The 19,257-nt window shown below is 41.2% G+C and overlaps 1 protein-coding gene across 4 annotated transcripts; it reads right to left on the bottom strand.

Moving 5' to 3' along the window:
* Positions 1 to 1,782: 1,782 nt before the first annotated feature.
* Positions 1,783 to 18,978, bottom strand: LOC5505831 (putative ferric-chelate reductase 1). Of its 4 annotated transcripts, XR_007307116.1 has the most exons (21): positions 17,219 to 17,442; positions 15,519 to 15,851; positions 14,547 to 14,644; positions 14,200 to 14,311; positions 12,716 to 12,892; positions 9,571 to 9,669; positions 8,906 to 8,967; positions 8,745 to 8,830; positions 8,529 to 8,653; positions 7,931 to 8,107; positions 7,394 to 7,501; positions 6,151 to 6,209; positions 5,306 to 5,388; positions 4,954 to 5,079; positions 4,190 to 4,299; positions 4,036 to 4,122; positions 3,519 to 3,616; positions 3,295 to 3,353; positions 2,709 to 2,932; positions 2,358 to 2,642; positions 1,783 to 2,295 (listed from the first exon to the last, which is right to left on the bottom strand). XR_007307116.1 is itself a non-coding variant. In XM_032374186.2 (20 exons), exons 1-20 carry the CDS (start codon positions 18,800 to 18,802, stop codon positions 2,538 to 2,540), a joined length of 2,331 nt encoding a protein of 776 aa, XP_032230077.1. In that variant the 5' UTR covers positions 18,803 to 18,978; the 3' UTR covers positions 1,783 to 2,537. The 4 variants fall into 4 exon arrangements, 3 of the variants coding, with proteins under 3 accessions (XP_032230077.1, XP_032230076.1, XP_032230075.1); XM_032374186.2 differs by lacking the exon at positions 17,219 to 17,442 and adding an exon at positions 18,800 to 18,978 and having other exon boundaries at positions 1,783 to 2,642; XM_032374185.2 differs by having other exon boundaries at positions 1,783 to 2,642; positions 17,231 to 17,442.
* Positions 18,979 to 19,257: the final 279 nt, after the last annotated feature.

Genomic DNA, 19,257 nt, shown 5'->3' on the forward strand with positions numbered 1-19,257 from the left:
AGTACACGCGGTATGGCACGGTCACAGTACACGCGGTATGGCACGGTCACAGTCGTACACGCGTTATAGCACGGTCACAGTACACGCGGTATGGCACGGTCACAGTCGTACACGCGTTATAGCAAGGTCACAGTATACGCGGTATGGCACGGTCACAGTACACGCGGTATGGCACGGTCACAGTACACGCGGTATGGGACGGTCACAGTCGTACACGCGTTATAGCACGGTCACAGTACACGCGGTATGGTACGGTCACAGTATACGCGGTATGGCACAGTCACAGTACACGCGGTATGGCACGGTCACCAGTACACGCGGTATGGCACGGTCACGGTAGTACACGCGGTATGGTACCAATAATAAAAAATCTACATCTATGGTACGGGCACGGTCACAGTCGTACACGCGTTATAGCACGGTCACAGTACACGCGGTATGGCACGGTCACAGTACACGCGGTATGGTACCAATAATAAAAAAATCTACATCTATGGTACGGGCACGGTCACAGTCGTACACGCGTTATAGCACGGTCACAGTACACGAGGTATGGCACGGTCACAGTACACGCGGTATGGTACGGTCACAGTAGATACACGCGGTATGGTACGGTCACAGTACATACACGCGGTATGGTACGGTCACAGTACACGCGGTATGATACGGTCACAGTACATACACGCGGTATGGTACGGTCACAGTACATACACGAGGTATGGCACGGTCACAGTACACGCGGTATGGTACGGTCACAGTACATACACGCGGTATGGTACGGTCACAGTAGATACACGCGGTATGGTACGGTCACAGTACATACACGCGGTGTGATACGGTCACAGTACAAACACGCGGTATGGTACGGTCACAGTACATACACGCGGTATGGTACGGTCACAGTACATACACGCGGTATGGTACGGTCACAGTACACGCGGTATGGCACGGTCACAGTAGTACACGCGTTATAGCACAGTCACAGTACACGCGGTATGGCACGGTCACAGTACACGCGGTATGGCACGGTCACAGTCGTACACGCAATATAGCACGGTCACAGTACACGCGGTATGGCACGGTCACAGTCGTACACGCGTTATAGCAAGGTCACAGTATACGCGGTATGGCACGGTCACAGTACACGCGGTATGGCACGGTCACAGTACACGCGGTATGGCACGGTCACAGTCGTACACGCGTTATAGCACGGTCACAGTACACGCGGTATGGTACGGTCACAGTATACGCGGTATGGCACAGTCACAGTACACGCGGTATGGCACGGTCACCAGTACACGCGGTATGGCACGGTCACAGTACACGCGGTATGGCACGGTCACCAGTACACGCGGTATGGCACGGTCACGGTAGTACACGCGGTATGGTACCAATAATAAAAAAATCTACATCTATGGTACGGGCACGGTCACAGTCGTACACGCGTTATAGCACGGTCACAGTACACGCGGTATGGCACGGTCACAGTACACGCGGTATGGTACCAATAATAAAACATCTACATCTACATCTATGGCAAGGGCACGGTCACAGTCGTACACGCGGTATAGCACGGTCACAGTATACGCGGTATGGCACGGTCAATGTCATACCGCGTGTACCGGATTGCTAACACTGCACGTTACGACACGATCAGCAGACTACCATCTCGTGGACAACCCAAGGGATTTTTTGGTATTTGTGTGTGTGTGGGGTGGGGGGGGGGGGGAGTAGTTTGATTCGATTATATCGAGCACCAAATAAAAGCTTCACAAACAATGGTTAGAGTCCCAGGGCGGTAATACAATCTTTATAGTCTATTTTCTGTCGCACGGGCGGTCTTAGGTTGTGTAAAAGCTACCTATACTAACTTTAGGGTCTATTTTCTGTCCCAGGGGCGGTCTTAATTTGTGTAAAAGCTACCTATACTAACTTTAGAGTCTATTTTCTGTCCCAGGGGCGGTCTTAAGTTGTGTAAATGCTTCCTATACTAACTTTAGAGTCTATTTTCTGTCCCAGGGGCGGTCTTAAGTTGTGTAAAAGCTACCTATACTAACTTTAGAGTCTATTTTCTGTCCCAGGGGCGGTCTTAAGTTGTGTAAAAGCTACATTTACTAGCTTTAGAGTCTATTTTCTGTCCCAGGGGCGGTCTTAAGTTGTGTAAAAGCTACCTATACTAGCTTTAGAGTCTATTTTCTGTCCCAGGGGCGGTCTTAAGTTGTGTAAAAGCTACCTATACTAACTTTAGAGTCTATTTTCTGTCCCAGGGGCGGTCTTAAGTTGTGTAAAAGCTACCTATACTAGCTTTAGAGTCTATTTTCTGTCCCAGGGGCGGTCTTAAGTTGTGTAAAAGCTACCTATACTAACTTTAGGGTGTATTTTCTACCACAGAGGGTAAGTAAAGGGATGTGTAAAAGCTTCCTATATAATTTTTCGAGTCGACTTTCTGCCGCCTGAGATGGGACATTCTTCAGAAAATCAATTTATAAAACACATGACGCGCATACACAGTAATGGCACTTCATTATAAGGTAGGCCTACTCCTCGAGTGGTCGTGTGACAACGAGTGCAATTAGCGCCAGGGTTACGCCCAGGACAAGAAGACACAGGAATCCCATCACGATCTTCTTGAGCGACTTGTACTGTATCAAGAAACAATAAGTCAAAGTCGCTTCTAAATGTCCAGCTATTTACACATTAATACAAACCTGCTCAACCGGCTTGACTTGTTTTGTCTTCACCTCTACATCTTCGTTCCTTATGTCCGCCTTGGCTTCTAAGTTAGCCGAGCTCTGCGACCTGGCCTTGCATGCAAGGTATATTTCGAACAAGATAACGAGGCCGACGCCTGCGCAGTAGGCGATAAGGGGGTAGGTCCCGGATGTTTGCAGCTCGAAGTGCGGGAGTAACACACCAAGGAAACAGTTTACGACTAGAACACGAGAGACGACAAGAAAAGCTCATTTGCAGGAAAGCAGTGAGGCTGAGGGACCATCAGAAGAGTGGGGGGTGGTTCAGTCATGATGTCTCCAAGTGGATGATTGATTATGACATCATAATGATGCTAGTGTCTAGTGATGATGATGGTCATGACGAGAAAAATGATTTAGAAAATGATGTCGTAATGATGATGCTGATAATGATCAGTAAAACGATGTTGATGGCAACGAGCGGATGATCATGATAACAAAGGCGACGATAATAAATGACGCACGTGATAGACTACATCTCAAATGATGACAATGATGTTGATGATGTTGATGGTGGCAGTGATGAAAAAGTCGCCAGTTTTACCTGCAAGAGCAAGAGATATCACCCCTACGCTGCGATGAGCCCAGTTGAAGACGACGCGCCTAAAAATACAATTCCAAACGTATCAATCACCAAAGCCCATAAGATGAGCAAAACATGGGTGAAAAGTTGACTTAATGCGATAATATCTTATTTGGTTCCAGTAATTTCTAGTAGTTTTTAAACTCATGTTTTCAGGTATCTTTTTCTAATAAGAGTTTACCCACTTGTCGGTTCCGGGTTTGGGCCGGAAGTACGCCATGACGGGCTGAATGCAAGCCAGAGCCAGCACTATCATCCCTATCAGAGGGTGCGCTATCTTGGTCTGAAAGGGAAATAGCGACGCGGTGAGACGGCTATCACAGCCCGTCTAGACGGTATCATTCTGTGCAGCGAATCATACGGTAGGAACCTTTTTGGATAAATAGAGTGTTGTTTGACCGAGGCTAAAATTACAGAGTCCCCTTCCTCGCCGGACAGACCAAGATGTAACATATATATATATGACTGGATTTCATAACATGCGTGCCTCCCTGATTAATTTCAAGAAATTCGAACACGAAATAACTGCATTTTGTAAAAAGCACCTAAATGCCTAAGTTATGTTATTTGGAAGCAGTCGACACCTCTAGTTACAGCTTAATAAAACAAATAAATATGATGTCAGGGAAGATAAACCTGCAATTTAAACCAACACAATTTTGATGAAAAAGTATGTTGTACAAGGATAAAGTTTAACTGTACCTCAGACCACCCCCCTGCGTAGACAAATGCCAGGACTATCCCAACAACGGAGAACACAAGAGTCAAGACCATGAGCCCGCGATGGACCTGTTTGAATTCAAAAGCGTTATTAAAACATAAGACTTGCGCAAATCACAAAGTATGCGTAACATACCTGGAACCAGGCCTTGAGACCGAAGATCTCGCCCCAGACCTCCCTCATATAGCGAGCTACGAACATCGACAGAGAGGCGCAGACCAACCATGCGATGCTCATCAGGATGGCTACAATCATGCAAAAATCACAAAATCAGGCAAAAATCACAAAACCATGCTCTTGTGCATACTGTGCAGTAGGGTGACATACCGTGTGCAGTAGGGTGACATACCGTGTGCAGTAGGGTGACATACCGTGTGCAGTGGGGTGACATACCGTGTGCAGTAGGGTGACATACCGTGTGCAGTAGGGTGACATACCGTGTGCAGTAGGGTGACATAACGTGTGCAGTGGGGTGACATACCGTGTGCAGTAGGGTGACATACCGTGTGCAGTAGGGTGACATACCGTGTGCAGTGGGGTGACATACCGTGTGCAGTGGGGTGACATACCGTGTGCAGTGGGGTGACATACCGTGTGCAGTAGGGTGACATACCGTGTGCAGTGGGGTGACATACCGTGTACAGTAGGGTGACATACCGTGTGCAGTAGCGTGACATATGGTGTGCAGTAGGGTGACATACCGTGTGCAGTGGGGTGACATACCGTGTGCAGTGGGGTGACATACCGTTTGCAGTAGGGTGACATACCGTGTGCAGTAGGGTGACATACCGTGTGCAGTAGGGTGACATACCGTGTGCAGTGGGGTGACATACCGTGTGCAGTAGGGTGACATACCGAGTGCAGTAGGGTGACATATTGTGTGCAGTAGGGTGACATACCGTGGCCGCGAAGGAGGCTGAGATCCTTGCCCTCGGTCACCTTCAGGTCTGTCAGGGAGGTGATGGCCACGGGATCTGTTGTGTACGACTTCTCGCGTGGACTATGTTGCCTCAGGTCTCCTTGTGCTGTTGGCAACGCATGAAAGAAAACATAGAAACTTTAGTCGACAAACTGATATCAATAGCACTATGTCTTCGAGGGTATTATTGAATCTGATAAACAACCCCCTAAGCTACTCTATGCTTATATCTCCTCTCTTTTTATGATCAATTATTTTCACACCGCAAGTACAAAAACGTCAGGCCCTGTGATATGGAAATAAAAGTTTGTAGTGAGACAAGCGCACCTCACCTGAGATCTGACCGCGAGCAAAGATAAGATAAACTTTTTTGTTCAAGTCCATCATTCCTAATGATTGCTTCTTTCGCGAAAACCTAAGAACAATACAGAGTATCTCTTGAATTAATTGATTGAAATTACATAGAAGGTTTTCACCCGAGTGAATTCAAAAAGGTTACCGTACACCTGCATGTCTGTTGTAAGTATTGTGATACACCTGCAATAAGCAGCAAGCGATGGCTGTTGTAAGTATTGTGATACACCTGCATAAGCAGCAAGCGATGGCCGTTGTAAGTATTGTGATACACCTGCAATAAGCAGCAAGCGATGGCTGTTGTAAGTATTGTGATACACCTGCATAAGCAGCAAGCGATGGCCGTTGTAAGTATTGTGATACACCTGCAATAAGCAGCAAGCGATGGCTGTTGTAAGTATTGTGATACACCTGCAATAAGCAGCAAGCGATGGCTGTTGTAAGTGTTGTGATACACTTGCATAGCAGCAAGCGATGGCTGTTGTAAGTATTGTGATACACCTGCAATAAGCAGCAAGCGATGGCTGTTGTAAGTATTGTGATACACCTGCAATAAGCAGCAAGCGATGGCTGTTGTAAGTGTTGTGATACACTTGCATAGCAGCAAGCGATGGCTGTTGTAAGTATTGTGATACACCTGCAATAAGCAGCAAGCGATGGCTGTTGTAAGTATTGTGATACACCTGCAATAAGCAGCAAGCGATGGCTGTTGTAAGTATTGTGATACACCTGCAATAAGCAGCAAGCGATGGCTGTTGTAAGTATTGTGATACACCTGCAATAAGCAGCAAGCGATGGCTGTTGTAAGTGTTGTGATACTTACTTGCAGTACACGATTCCTCCACTGTATTCAGCTTCAAAAACTTGCAAAGATTTCGATGTCTGTTGAAGAAATAGGACGGCGTGTTTTATGTCACATCAGTGTTTTTCACGGGGCTACCGTATCCCGTTATATCTCGTGGTACCTATTTCTGACACCTATTTCCGAGGGCCATCAGTTAGAAAACCTTCACGGTTAAAATGTAACCCTCCAAAGATAAAGATTAACGTAAATGACCTAATAAACGCCCCTTATCTAAAGAACGCCTCTGATCTAATGAACGTCCCCCCAATAAGCTTACAAGTTTGCAATGAACTCCCCTCTCTAATAAACGCCTCCTTCCCTCCCCCGCTCCCTTCCCTGCCAGCTTAATAACAAACGACATAGGAATTCTGGAAATATAAATGGTGATTTAATTACCCTCTTGCTTAATCAACACTGGTAAGCGAGTAGCGTCTTGTTCAATGTCAAGTTCAAAATGAGGGTACCGCTCTCTAACGTTCCTGATCTCATTGCTTAGGATGTCTGCAATTTTCTTTCGTTTTTTACTCGCAGTTTATGTAGAATCCAGGAATAACAAGGCCCACTTCTCGTTTCCGCATACTTGCACCGTTAAATCATTGCATTCGTCGCACGGTAAACGCTTGCTACGCATGCTATAATTTAAAATGATCCTGGCTGAGACTAGAACCCCACTGCACTTGGGCAGGGCCGTATCCGGCATGAGGCAAGTGAGGCACTTGATGTTTAGTGTTTCACAATTGAAAAGTATGAGATAAAACACCTGCTTTTGTTGTATGTATCATCCAGTGGCTAACTTTGCCTCGGTAAAATTTTGATGTTTAGTGTTTCACAGTTGAAAAGTATGAGATAAAACACCTGCTTTTGTTGGATTTACCATCCAGTGGCTAATTTTGCCTCGGTAAAATTTTAATTTTGGTTACAGGCCTGTTGAATTTGTTATTTTTTCATAGTTTTTAGAGAACGCCCCTTTTTAATAAACGCCTCCAATAAAATGAACGCCACCCCTCGGACCATCGAAATTTAATAAACGCCCCGGGCGTTTATTAGGTCATTTACGGTATTGTATTGATGGGGCTAGCGTATCACGGGGCTATACCTATTTCTGATGCCTTCTTGTAAATGTTATGATGTTACCTGAGTGTTTTTCACGGGGCTAGCGTATCACGGGGCTATCTCGTAGTTCCTATTTCTGATGCCTTCTTGTAATGTTATGATGTTATACCTGAGTGTTTTTCACGGGTTTGCCGTATCCTGTTATCTCGTAGTGTGCCACGCCTACGCTATCGCCGCTGGTCGCAGTTCGTGAACAGATCAAGGCGTCTGTGTCATCCTAAATACGAATGAAACAATGCTTTAGAAATTATTCCAGTGGGATTATAAAAAATCGCACGCTTTTTGTGCGATTCGCTGACAAAAGGTTTTAGATCACGGTCACGGTGCAACAAAAGAACCCCATCCCTGTCTTTGAATTTCGTGTTCCTACTATATCCACCGCCACTGCGCCACTTGATTTAGCAGTGATACGCAATCAAATAGACTTCTGTAACAAAGCGCATTGATGACACAGCAATGTCGCATAAAAACCATGTTAGGTGCGACTACTTAGTTTAACAGCATTTCTCTTGTCTTGTGTTCAGACGAGCCTCTGCCAGCACCGGCAATGCTGGCTGAACCTCACGGTTCGACACAGTATTCTAGGTAGTCACAAACTATGACCATCTCCAGCACCTGTTGAAATGTAAAGATAGAGTTCACTCACCATCCGGGGTTTACTGTTAAACCCGATCGCTGACCAACCAAGTGAGGTACTCATATGAAAGATAACGTCATCATTCTCGACGGTATACGTCATCAGGTATTGGCAGTCGGAGCTTGTTCGGCAATTCTTCGGTTCCGAGACACAAGCCTTCGTCTTACCACAGCCGACCTTTGTAATCTGAAGAAAGTACATACTGGTACACTTATTCACTATTTTGATAATTAATAATTAATAATGTCAACAATAATGATTATAATGATTAATGGATTAATAATTGAAAAGTGGAGTGATAGACAAGACCCTTAACTTTTCTAAAGCCCCGTATGTTTAAGACGCTCACTGATTGCAAGTTTACACTCCACACATAGTCGTAACAAGCCTAGAATTATCGGGGGGGGGGTTGGGGGCGGGAGCGCACGATTCAGAAACATTAAGAAAACAATGGCCGCTGATCGCAGTACGCCCCTACTGATCATTTTGGTTTTTGAAAATATTGGGGGGGGGGGGGGGCGTGCCCCCAGTGCCCCACCCCCTGCTACGGCCTTCTTATTAGCATACATAGTTATTTTTGTTATTTTTTTATGAATTCTGGTAATACCTTGTCGCTAGGTGACGCCGATGGTTGAGGTTTACCGCTGACTAGGAGAGCGGGCTTGGTCATGTCTACCTTTTCAGCGGTAAACGAAGAATTCTTGTGATGATATTCTAGCACACCCGTAGTGCCTGATGGAAACCACAGAGAAGGTTTAGGTAAGTATCGCTTGCGATGAGTGAGTTAGCTTAGATACGGGGATAATCACATTCCATCACTTACTGACACCGCTCCACGCGAATATCATGTACCAGTTAGTGTTCAAGTTACGCATATTAGGGCTCTGTGGTGCTTTCTTCCGAGTGAACCTGGTGACAAAAAGAGGGTTGTTTTCTGGTGATATTTCAATAGTCGAGATTTAGATGGTCGAGATAACCACATACCTGCATTTGACGATTCCGTCAGCGTAGCTTTTCTCTATTGCCTTGATATCGCTTGTGTTACTCTGAAAAGTAGTTCAAATTTTGGTTCCTTGAGTACCTTAGAGAAACGCCATCGACGGCCAAACATGTGCCCTGCATGGAAAACACCCCCTCTCCGGTGATTTTATGTCATGAAGATCATGTACCATACGAAATATGGAAAATAATATTGGGAACTTGTCCTATCGTATGGGTCGTACTTGCGATGTCGAACCGTATGGGTTTTCCCTACGATGTCGTATCATATGGACCATACTTTCGATGTCGTATCGTATGGGTCGAACTTACGATGTCGTATCGTATGGGTTGAACTTACGATGTCATATCGTGGAGATCGTGTATCGAATGGTTCGTACTTACTATGTCACATTGGGTCGTACTTACGATGTCGTATCGCGTGGATTGTGTGTCGTATTGTGTCGTACTTACGATGTCGTATCGTGTGTTGTATTGTGTCGTACTTACGATGTCGTATCGTGTGTCATATTGTGTCGTACTTACGATGTCGTATCGTGTGGATCGTGTGTTATATTGTGTCGTACTTACGATGTCGTATCGTGTGGATCGTGTGTCGTATTGTGTCTACTTACGGTGTCGTATCGTGTGTCGTATCGTGTTGTACTTACGATGTCGTATCGTGTCGGCCTGTGGTGGTCAAGGTAGTAGCGTCGTATCTCCACGGCACCGCTGGCAGATGTTGAACACGTGATGCTGTCTGTTGCATCCTGAGGTCAACAAGAGAAAATTATATTATTGTAGTTAAGAAAATTATATAATTGTGTTTAAGGAAAATTATATTATTGTAGTTGAGAAAATTATATTATTGTAGTTGAGAAAATTATATCATTGTGTTTAAGGAAAATTATATTATTGTAGTTGAGAAAATTATATTATTGTGTTTAAGGAAAATTATATTATTGTAGTTAAGAAAATTATATTATTGTAGTTGAGAAAATTATATTATTGTAGTTGAGAAAATTATATTATTGTAGTTGAGAAAATTATATTATTGTGTTTGAGAAAATTATATTATTGTAGTTAAGAAAATTATATTATTGTAGTTAAGAAAATTATATTATTGTAGTTGAGAAAATTATATTATTGTAGTTAAGAAAATTATATTATTGTAGTTAAGAAAATTATATTATTGTAGTTAAGAAAATTATATTATTGTAGTTAAGAAAATTATATTATTGTAGTTAAGAAAATTATATTATTGTAGTTGAGAAAATTATATTATTGTAGTTAAGAAAATTATATTATTGTAGTTAAGAAAATTATATTATTGTAGTTAAGAAAATTATATTATTGTAGTTGAGAATATTATATTATTGTAGTTAAGAAAATTATATTATTGTAGTTGAGAAAATTATATTATTTTGTTTGAGAAAATTATATTATTGTAGTTGAGAAAATTATATTATTGTGTTTAAGGAAAATTATATTATTGTAATTGAGAAAATTATATTATTGTAGTTGAGAAAATTATATTATTGTAGTTGAGAAAATTATATTATTGTGTTTAAGGAAAATTATATTATTGTGTTTAAGGAAAATTATATTATTGTGTTTAAGGAAAATTATATTATTGTAATTGAGAAAATTATATTATTGTGTTTAAGGAAAATTATATTATTGTGTTGAGAAAATTATATTATTGTAGTTGAGAAAATTATATTATTGTAGTTAAGAAAATTATATTATTGTAGTTGAGAAAATTATATTATTGTAGTTGAGAAAATTATATTATTGTAGTTGAGAAAATTATATTATTGTGTTTGAGAAAATTATATTATTGTAGTTAAGAAAATTATATTATTGTAGTTAAGAAAATTATATTATTGTAGTTGAGAAAATTATATTATTGTAGTTAAGAAAATTATATTATTGTAGTTAAGAAAATTATATTATTGTAGTTAAGAAAATTATATTATTGTAGTTAAGAAAATTATATTATTGTAGTTGAGAAAATTATATTATTGTAGTTAAGAAAATTATATTATTGTAGTTAAGAAAATTATATTATTGTAGTTAAGAAAATTATATTATTGTAGTTGAGAAAATTATATTATTGTAGTTAAGAAAATTATATTATTGTAGTTGAGAAAATTATATTATTTTGTTTGAGAAAATTATATTATTGTAGTTGAGAAAATTATATTATTGTGTTTAAGGAAAAGTATATTATTGTAATTGAGAAAATTATATTATTGTAGTTGAGAAAATTATATTATTGTGTTTAAGGAAAATTATATTATTGTGTTTAAGGAAAATTATATTATTGTAGTTGAGAAAATTATATTATTGTGTTTAAGGAAAATTATATTATTGTGTTTAAGGAAAATTATATTATTGTAGTTGAGAAAATTATATTATTGTGTTTAAGGAAAATTATATAATTGTGTTTAAGGAAAATTATATTATTGTAGTTGAGAAAATTATATTATTGTAGTTGAGAAAATTATATTATTGTAGTTAAGAAAATTATATTATTGTAGTTGAGAAAATTATATTATTGTGTTTAAGGAAAATTATATTATTGTGTTTAAGGAAAATTATATTATTGTAGTTGAGAAAATTATATTATTGTAGTTGAGAAAATTATATTATTGTAGTTGAGAAAATTATATTATTGTAGTTGAGAAAATTATATTATTGTGTTTAAGGAAAATTATATTATTGTGTTTAAGGAAAATTATATTATTGTAGTTGAGAAAATTATATTATTTTGTTTGAGAAAATTATATTATTGTGTTTGAGAAAATCATATTATTGTGTTGAGGAAAATTATATTATTGTGTTTAAGGAAAATTAACTTATTGTATTTAAGAAAATTATTTTATTGGGTTTAAGGAAAACTATATTATTGTGTTTAAATATTATTGTGCTTAAAGATACAGCGGAACTGTTATTGCTACTCTCTGTCAGCAATAACATTATCTGGTAGCGTATTCAGCACACCGCGGTTGATTTTTTCTCAGCACAAAGAAAAGCACTTGGACGTCTAGGTTAGGAGAGCTACTTTGTGACTTGGTTGGTCACAAAAGAAGTCATTTTCTCGTGCGCGACGCATGACTGCTTTGGGGACCCCCAAGAGACCCTGGAAGCACAAGACATCGATATTTTTCGATCTACGTCACAGCGAGCTGTGTGTGGCGTAACCGTATAAGACTTAGGTCTTAAGGGCTAGGAACCTGGTTATTGCCTCCCTATTAATGCGCGGGTGCCTTGGTGCCTGAGTGTTACACAGTTCGCTAGATAGCGGTGCTGGGGCCGAAATCTCCAGCCTAGCCGTAAAGCTTTAGCTGCCATACGACGTTTCAGCGCACGTCTGGAAGTATGGTCTTTATTTTTCTTATCCTATCTATCCTCCTGGTCGCTAGTTCAATCCTCGGAAAAAACCTAATTTTTTGGTGCTTTTTTTTTAAATCATATTTCATAAAAAGCTTCTTTTCACTTATAATTTCTAGTAGTATTGTAGTGGTAGTGGTTTTATGGTGGATTGGTAGTGTTTTTTACCAGCGAACTGTTTTCTATGGTTTATAATTACCTCGGTCGTAAACAATTACAAAATGTAAATATCATTATCCATAGATATGCTTGAATCTATATTTTATTGTAGGATGCTTAGAATTCTACCGTGATTCTAGTGGCTCTAGTTCATTTGCATTGATTTTTGCGGTAGTTTAAGATTTCTCACAGCCGGATCCAGAGCATTTTAAAGTAATTTAGCGAGGAGCCATATAACAAGGAGCGAGACTAGTACGTTACCATCTCTTGCTTGTAGTTGAACCCCATCGCCGCGTAGCCTGCCTTGGCGCTTAGCTCAAATGTGACGTCACTTCCGTTGTCTTGGTATGTCATCAGGAAGGTACAATCATGGCTTCCGGTACATTGCACAGGCTCAGAGAAGCACCCCTTGGCTTTACCGCACCCCGACTTACTGATCTGTGAATGGGACAGGGCGTTACATACTAATCTGTGAATGGGACAGGGAGTTACTTACTGGTCTGTGAATGGGATAGGGCGTTACTTACTGGTCTGTGAATGGGACAGGGCGTTACTTACTGATCTGTGAATGGGACAGGGCGTTACTTACTGATCTGTGAATGGGACAGGGCGTTACTAACTGATCTGTGAATGGGACAGGGCGTTACTTACTGGTCTGTGAATGGGATAGGGCGTTACTTACTGATCTGTGAATGGGACAGGGCGTTAATTACTCATCTTGTGAATGGGACAGGGCGTTACTTACTGATCTGTTAATGGGACAGGGCGTTACTTACTGGTCTGTGAATGGGACAGGGAGTTACATACTGATCTGTGAATGGGACAGGGCGTTACTTACTGGTCTGTGAATGGAACAGGGCGTTTCTTACTGATCTGTGAATGGGACAGGGCGTTACTTACTGATCTGTGAAAGGGACAGGGCATTACTTACTGGTCTGTGAATGGGACAGGGCGTTATTTACTGATCTGTGAATGGGATAGGGCGTTACTTACTGGTCTGTGAATGGGACAGGGCGTTACTTACTGATCTGTGAATTGGACAGGGAGCTACTTACTGATCTGTGAATGGGACAGGGCGTTACTTACTGGTCTGTGAATGGGACAGGGCGTTACTTACTGGTCTGTGAATGGGACAGGGCGTTACTTACTGATATGTGAATGGGACAGGGCGTTACTTACTGATCTTTGAATGGGACAGGGCGTTACTTACTGATCTGTGAATGGAACAGGGCGTTACTTACTGATATGTGAATGGAACAGGGCGTTACTTACTGATCTGTGAATGGGACAGGGAGTTACTTACTGATCTGTGAATGGGACAGGGCGTTACTTACTGATCTGTGAATGGGACAGGGCGTTACTTACTGATATCTGAATGGAACAGGGCGTTACTTACTGGTCTGTGAATGAGACAGGGCGTTACTTACTGGTCTGTGAATGGGACAGGGCGTTACTTACTGATCTGTGAATGGGACAGGGCGTTTCTTACTGATCTGTGAATGGGACAGGGAGTTACTTACTGATATCTGAATGGAACAGGGCGTTACTTACTGATCTGTGAATGGGACAGGGAGTTACTTACTGATTGTTCAATCCTTCATTACTGTTGGGAAAGGGGCATCAGCCCATCAGTGCCTCGGTATGCACATTTCAATTTAGAATTTTTTTACTCTGGCATTTTGATCAAAGATAATTAACATGGCCGTACCCAGGTTCGCTACTTCGGGTTGTATACCAAGTCTTACCTGGAAATCCCGCCCAAGGGGAGGAGTGGTAGAAGGTAGACCTGAGGCACCAGACACTGCGACCGACTTCAGATCCACCCAGAAGCGGTCAAATGTCTCTACAACCGACGCCCTGTGAATAAACCCAATATACCAAATTATCCGAGTGAATAAACCCAATATACCATATTATCCGGGTAAATAAACCAAATATGCCAGTCATCCTTTTCTAGAGAAAGTACAATTTACACAAGGGTTAAAATTATACATCACCGTCTTTTTAAACAGAGACAAAGGGAAAAAAGGAGAATTGGGATAAAAATAAACGCTAAATAAAAATGTCAATAACGTTGATATTCTACACTCACCAGAAGATTATGTTCCCGGCCGCTTTGTCCGGGGCGCGCCACTTCAAAGTAACACTCGTAAAATTATAGCCTTTTGAGTGGTTATGACCAACAGTGTTCTGTTGAAAAAAAAAAACCACACGGATTATCTTTATTGGCCGAGTGGTTAAGACCACAAGGATTATGCTTATTGGCCGAGTAGTAAAGACCACACGGATTATACTTATTGGCCGAGTGGTAAAGACCACACGGATTATACTTATTGGCCGAGTGGTAAAGACCACACGGATTATACTTATTGGCCGAGTGGTAAAGACCACACGGATTATAATTATTGGCCAAATGGTAAAGACCACACGGATTATAATTATTGGCCAAATGGTAAAGACCACACGGATTATACTAATTGGCAGAGTGGTAAAGACCACACAGATTATCTTTATTGGCCGAGTGGTAAAGACCACACGGATTATAATTATTGGCCAAATGGTAAAGACCACACGGATTATAATTACTGGCCAAATGGTAAAGACCACACGGATTATACTAATTGGCCGAGTGGTAAAGACCACACAAATTATCTTTATTGGCCGAGTGGTAAAGACCACACGGATTATCTTTATTGACCGAGTGGTTAAGACCACACGGATTATACTTATTGGCCGAGTGGTTAAGACCACACGGATTATACTTATTGGCCGAGTGGCTAAGACCACACGGATTATACTTATTGGCCGAGTGGTAAAGACCACACGGATTATACTTATTGGCCGAGTGGTAAAGACCACACGGATTATACTTATTGGCCGAGTGACTCGCGGGCCATGAGACGATAGAAAAGTTCTTGAGTTCATAAGTTCCCGTATGGCCAAAGCAAACAAAGGACGATAAGATATAGGAGGGTGGCTCAAGTGATCAGGATGCGGTGACCGGGAGGGGGGAGGGGACAGTGTCAAACTAACAGGGGGTGGGTTAAATGGTCATCATACACACCCCGTAATCTCCACCGGAGCACCATATCTTCTGAGTGAAGGCCGGGAGGGGGGAGTTAAAAGTCCCGATAGGGTATGGAGGGCCGCTATGCCCAGCCTGCCTCGCTTGCATGATGAACCCCTTGAAATGGCTAATCCCATTGATGGCCACAGAAACTTCGGACCCAGGCGTGTAGCTGCCGGGGGTGACCGTGATCGAATAGGGGCTTGGCTCCGTTCGGGGTGTGTGAGAGCCATGTTTAGGCGTAAGCTCTTGGCAGGTGGTGGTGGGAGGGTAGTCCGGGAACGCAAGGCATGATGGGATGGCCAACGATACAGCCAAAAGAACAGCAATCTGAAAATGGGATAAAACTGATAAATAGTTGTTATATAAGCTGCAAAGACGCTGTGGCGACACCGAGGCGGGGTGGGGGGGGGGGGGGGGGGGGGAGGATGAAGTCTTCTCTGGCTACGCGCCTGTTGATAATTATCACAAAATAGTGTGTGACAATTCAATCACACTTCGGCCAATCACACTTTGGGTTCACACTTTACAAAGCCGTCTGAATTTCATTTCTTGCATAAAAAGATGATCGTATGACAGTACCCCGAGCAACGTGAATCAAACTGTTTCATCCAGCAATTTAGAGTTCTAATATCTTTACGACTGAGCCATTTGTTCCCTTTTTCCCTAAACAGGGTTGAATAGGATAAAACATGGAAAAACAGGGTAAAATATGGTAACACATGGTGAAACATGATGAATGCGATATAGCAGGTATAACTCGTGTAAAACAGCTAACGATCTCATGATCATTAGGAAGATCATTAAGAAGGACAGATATTTATAAACAAAGATCAAGAAAGATATGCAGTCATTTGTCAAGTAGCCTTTATCTTCGAGGCATGATGTCTCGTGATTTTATGGAGCGCGATCGAAAGCCTAATCGAAACACAAAGATTAATTATTGAATCGAAACACAAATTATTGATCGAAACATCAAGATGAATTATTGAATGCATCTTTTGCTGTTTAACGGGAGAGGGACATTCATTTGCGCCAAAAGATGTATCGATATCGTGTATTATACGTCCATTAACATCACACGAAACATCATAAGCATGCCTCCGGACTCTTCGAAACCTCAGTAACTCGAGCGCTGAAGTGAACTATGTCTCTGTATTTTTAATTTATTTTTAACTCGGGTGGTTTAACTCGGTCTTTACCACTCGATAACTGGAACTCCCTATACAACTCGAATCATTTCCCAATTCTTGTGGAGGCACGAGTATCAGGAGATAACTGTATTTTCTTGTAAAACTGGCTAAACATGAGCTGAGCTGAGTGCAATGTATGGCATTTGATTTCATGCATTTTTTGCTTCAGCGTGAAATACATGAGTGAAACAGCTTTCATCTTTCTAAGTACTCGTCAACAATAATACTAGCGTTAAGAATTCTTAAATTTTTAGATCAACATTATTTTGTTGTAATTCTGAACCAAGATTAAAATGATAAAAAAAGAACAAGTACAAATGACAGAAAGTAAAAAAACTAGAATAATGCCCCTTTGCAAAAATATTGACATAATCATTTGCAATGTTAATAAAATACTTCGCCAAACACTTCGGGTGTTAATCAGATCTTTTAGTCATGCGACGGAAGTCTTATTTTCTTTTTAAAATTATATAAGTAACACTTTGGTGTGTTACAGAGCATTACCTGAGTACTAACCATCAGAAAACACGGCCTACCGGCCATGTTCAGTCGCGCATGTCGACCCTTTTTCAGCTAGCGACAGATTCGCGTGAAGCACGATCGAGGCGGACGGCGTGCGATAGAATCTGAGAGTTCAAGAGAATAGAAAGCCTCAAACAAACAAAGCAAGCTCTCCCGATGCACTAGCTGGCTTATCTGTGTGTGTGGGCGACTGGCGAGCTTTACAGCGGTAATAGCAGGTGACAGAGAATAAGTAGTGACAGATGGAGAACAACCGCAATAAAATCATGAATAAAAGCAAATGAGCTGAACTCAGGGCAGTAATGGACTAGATGCCGTAAAACTGTAAGATATTGCGGTTTTTGTTGAAAAATGTGGCAAAGAGTTAAGGTAATTAGCCAGTATCACGTACAGTCTAGCTGCTGCTATGCTAGTCAACAAGACTCGACTAAAGCAAACACACCAATGGTGTGATGAATTAAGATGAGGGAAAGGGAAAAACGAGAACAAGGAAGGAGAGAAAGATGGGAAAAAGCGGAGAGGGAAAGTTGGGTTTTCTAGAAGAAAGAGGTCGTAAAGAAATTGAAAATAAGATAAAAAGCACAAACTAATAAAGGAGTACTCAAATCCCAATGGTCATAAGCAGCTTGAACTAAGCAAATATATCATATTACAAAAAATTTGAATAACCATTAAAGGTATTCTGGCTAGAGATGAATAATTCTATATCAGTCAGTATTACGAAGGTGGTAATTTTAGCGGTATGATCAAATGTAGCCACTACGGTCACTGCAGAACGCCAGTGAAGGTACGACAACACGTCGGATCTACTCTACTCATTGTCGCATAACCTAATCTACTGATTCTTTATTTGTAGAAGCTTAGAGGTTGCTTTAAATTAAGTCATTTCAATACAACAAGCGTGTAAAGCGCAGCTATCAGGTAATGCTTCACGAGGGAAAATAAATATATACCTGTACCCCTCCCCCTGCGGCTTATCGAGGATGTGCGGGACATATGAGGCGGAAAATGTCATCTCTCGACCTTCCTACGAGATGTCATTATCACGCAAAAGTAATCGAACTAGTAAGCGGATGGTAAATGAGCAAAAGAGGGAGTTTCTGGAGTTCCTACTAAGCAGGGATAATTTACACTCGATGCTTAGAAACAAAGAACAGATACCGTTCATATAACATATCAGTATTACATATTGCATAACAGAGCGAGCTGTGTACGATGCTCTCGGACGCGGCGTCCAACTCTATTAGTACAGTGACAGAGTAGTGCGGAAAATAAGCGAGTCCAGTAAAGTTTCACCAAATATAAGTGCTTTTCAGTAACCGTAGAGATATGCGAGGCTGTGGAACAGGTATATGAGGAGTGATAATATGCAAATTGAACATAGGTCAAAATTTAAATTAAAAAAAAAAAGGTAAGCCGAGCATACATTTATGGTCACAATTCCGTTCATTTCCTACAGTATGACAGATTTACACTCTAGATGGCTGAGTTTACAGGAAAAGGTCACCTCTAGGTATATTCTAATTCTATTTGTTATTCATACCGGCTTTCAAAAGTACGTACCATCACTAATTATGCAGATCTGCAGAATCCCCCGCAGATATCGCCGCAGATCCAGACGTTATGATACTGTGGTTTCCGAATAAAAGGGAAAGCAAAGACTCCAAAAGCTAATGGCACAACCGCGGAAAGGACGGCTCGCGGGAATGATAATGACCAATAACACTGTGAAGATAAGTAAACTATTGACAGGGATGTCATCAGAGGTCAACAAGGTCACTGTCGATGTAACAACAACCCTTTGTTGTTTTGAAAAGAAAATTGCATTTTTAGAAATAAACCATAAGATTCTTGAGTAAAGGCTGGATTTTTTTTACAGCCTAGAATTGCCCTTCCTCCCTCCCTTACAACTCAAATATCTTTGTAAATGAAAATTGATTCAATAAAACAAAAAGATGGAACTGTTTTGTATTTATATAGCGCATATCCTGTTTGCAAGTTTGCAAGCGGTACTCGGTGTT

This window comes from Nematostella vectensis, chromosome 1 (assembly GCF_932526225.1).
Source record: "Nematostella vectensis chromosome 1, jaNemVect1.1, whole genome shotgun sequence".
Lineage (NCBI taxonomy): Eukaryota > Metazoa > Cnidaria > Anthozoa > Actiniaria > Edwardsiidae > Nematostella > Nematostella vectensis.

Coding starts and splice junctions, on each gene's coding strand:
- LOC5505831 (XM_032374184.2), bottom strand. CDS start 17,257: ATGGCCGGTAGGCCGTGTTTTCTGATGGTTAGTACTCAG. Junction 15,852..17,218: donor TTCTGATGGTTAGTACTCAG/GTAATGCTCTGT, acceptor TCCCATTTTCAG/ATTGCTGTTCTTTTGGCTGT. Junction 2,933..3,294: donor GATATCTCTTGCTCTTGCAG/GTAAAACTGGCG, acceptor CTCGTGTTCTAG/TCGTAAACTGTTTCCTTGGT.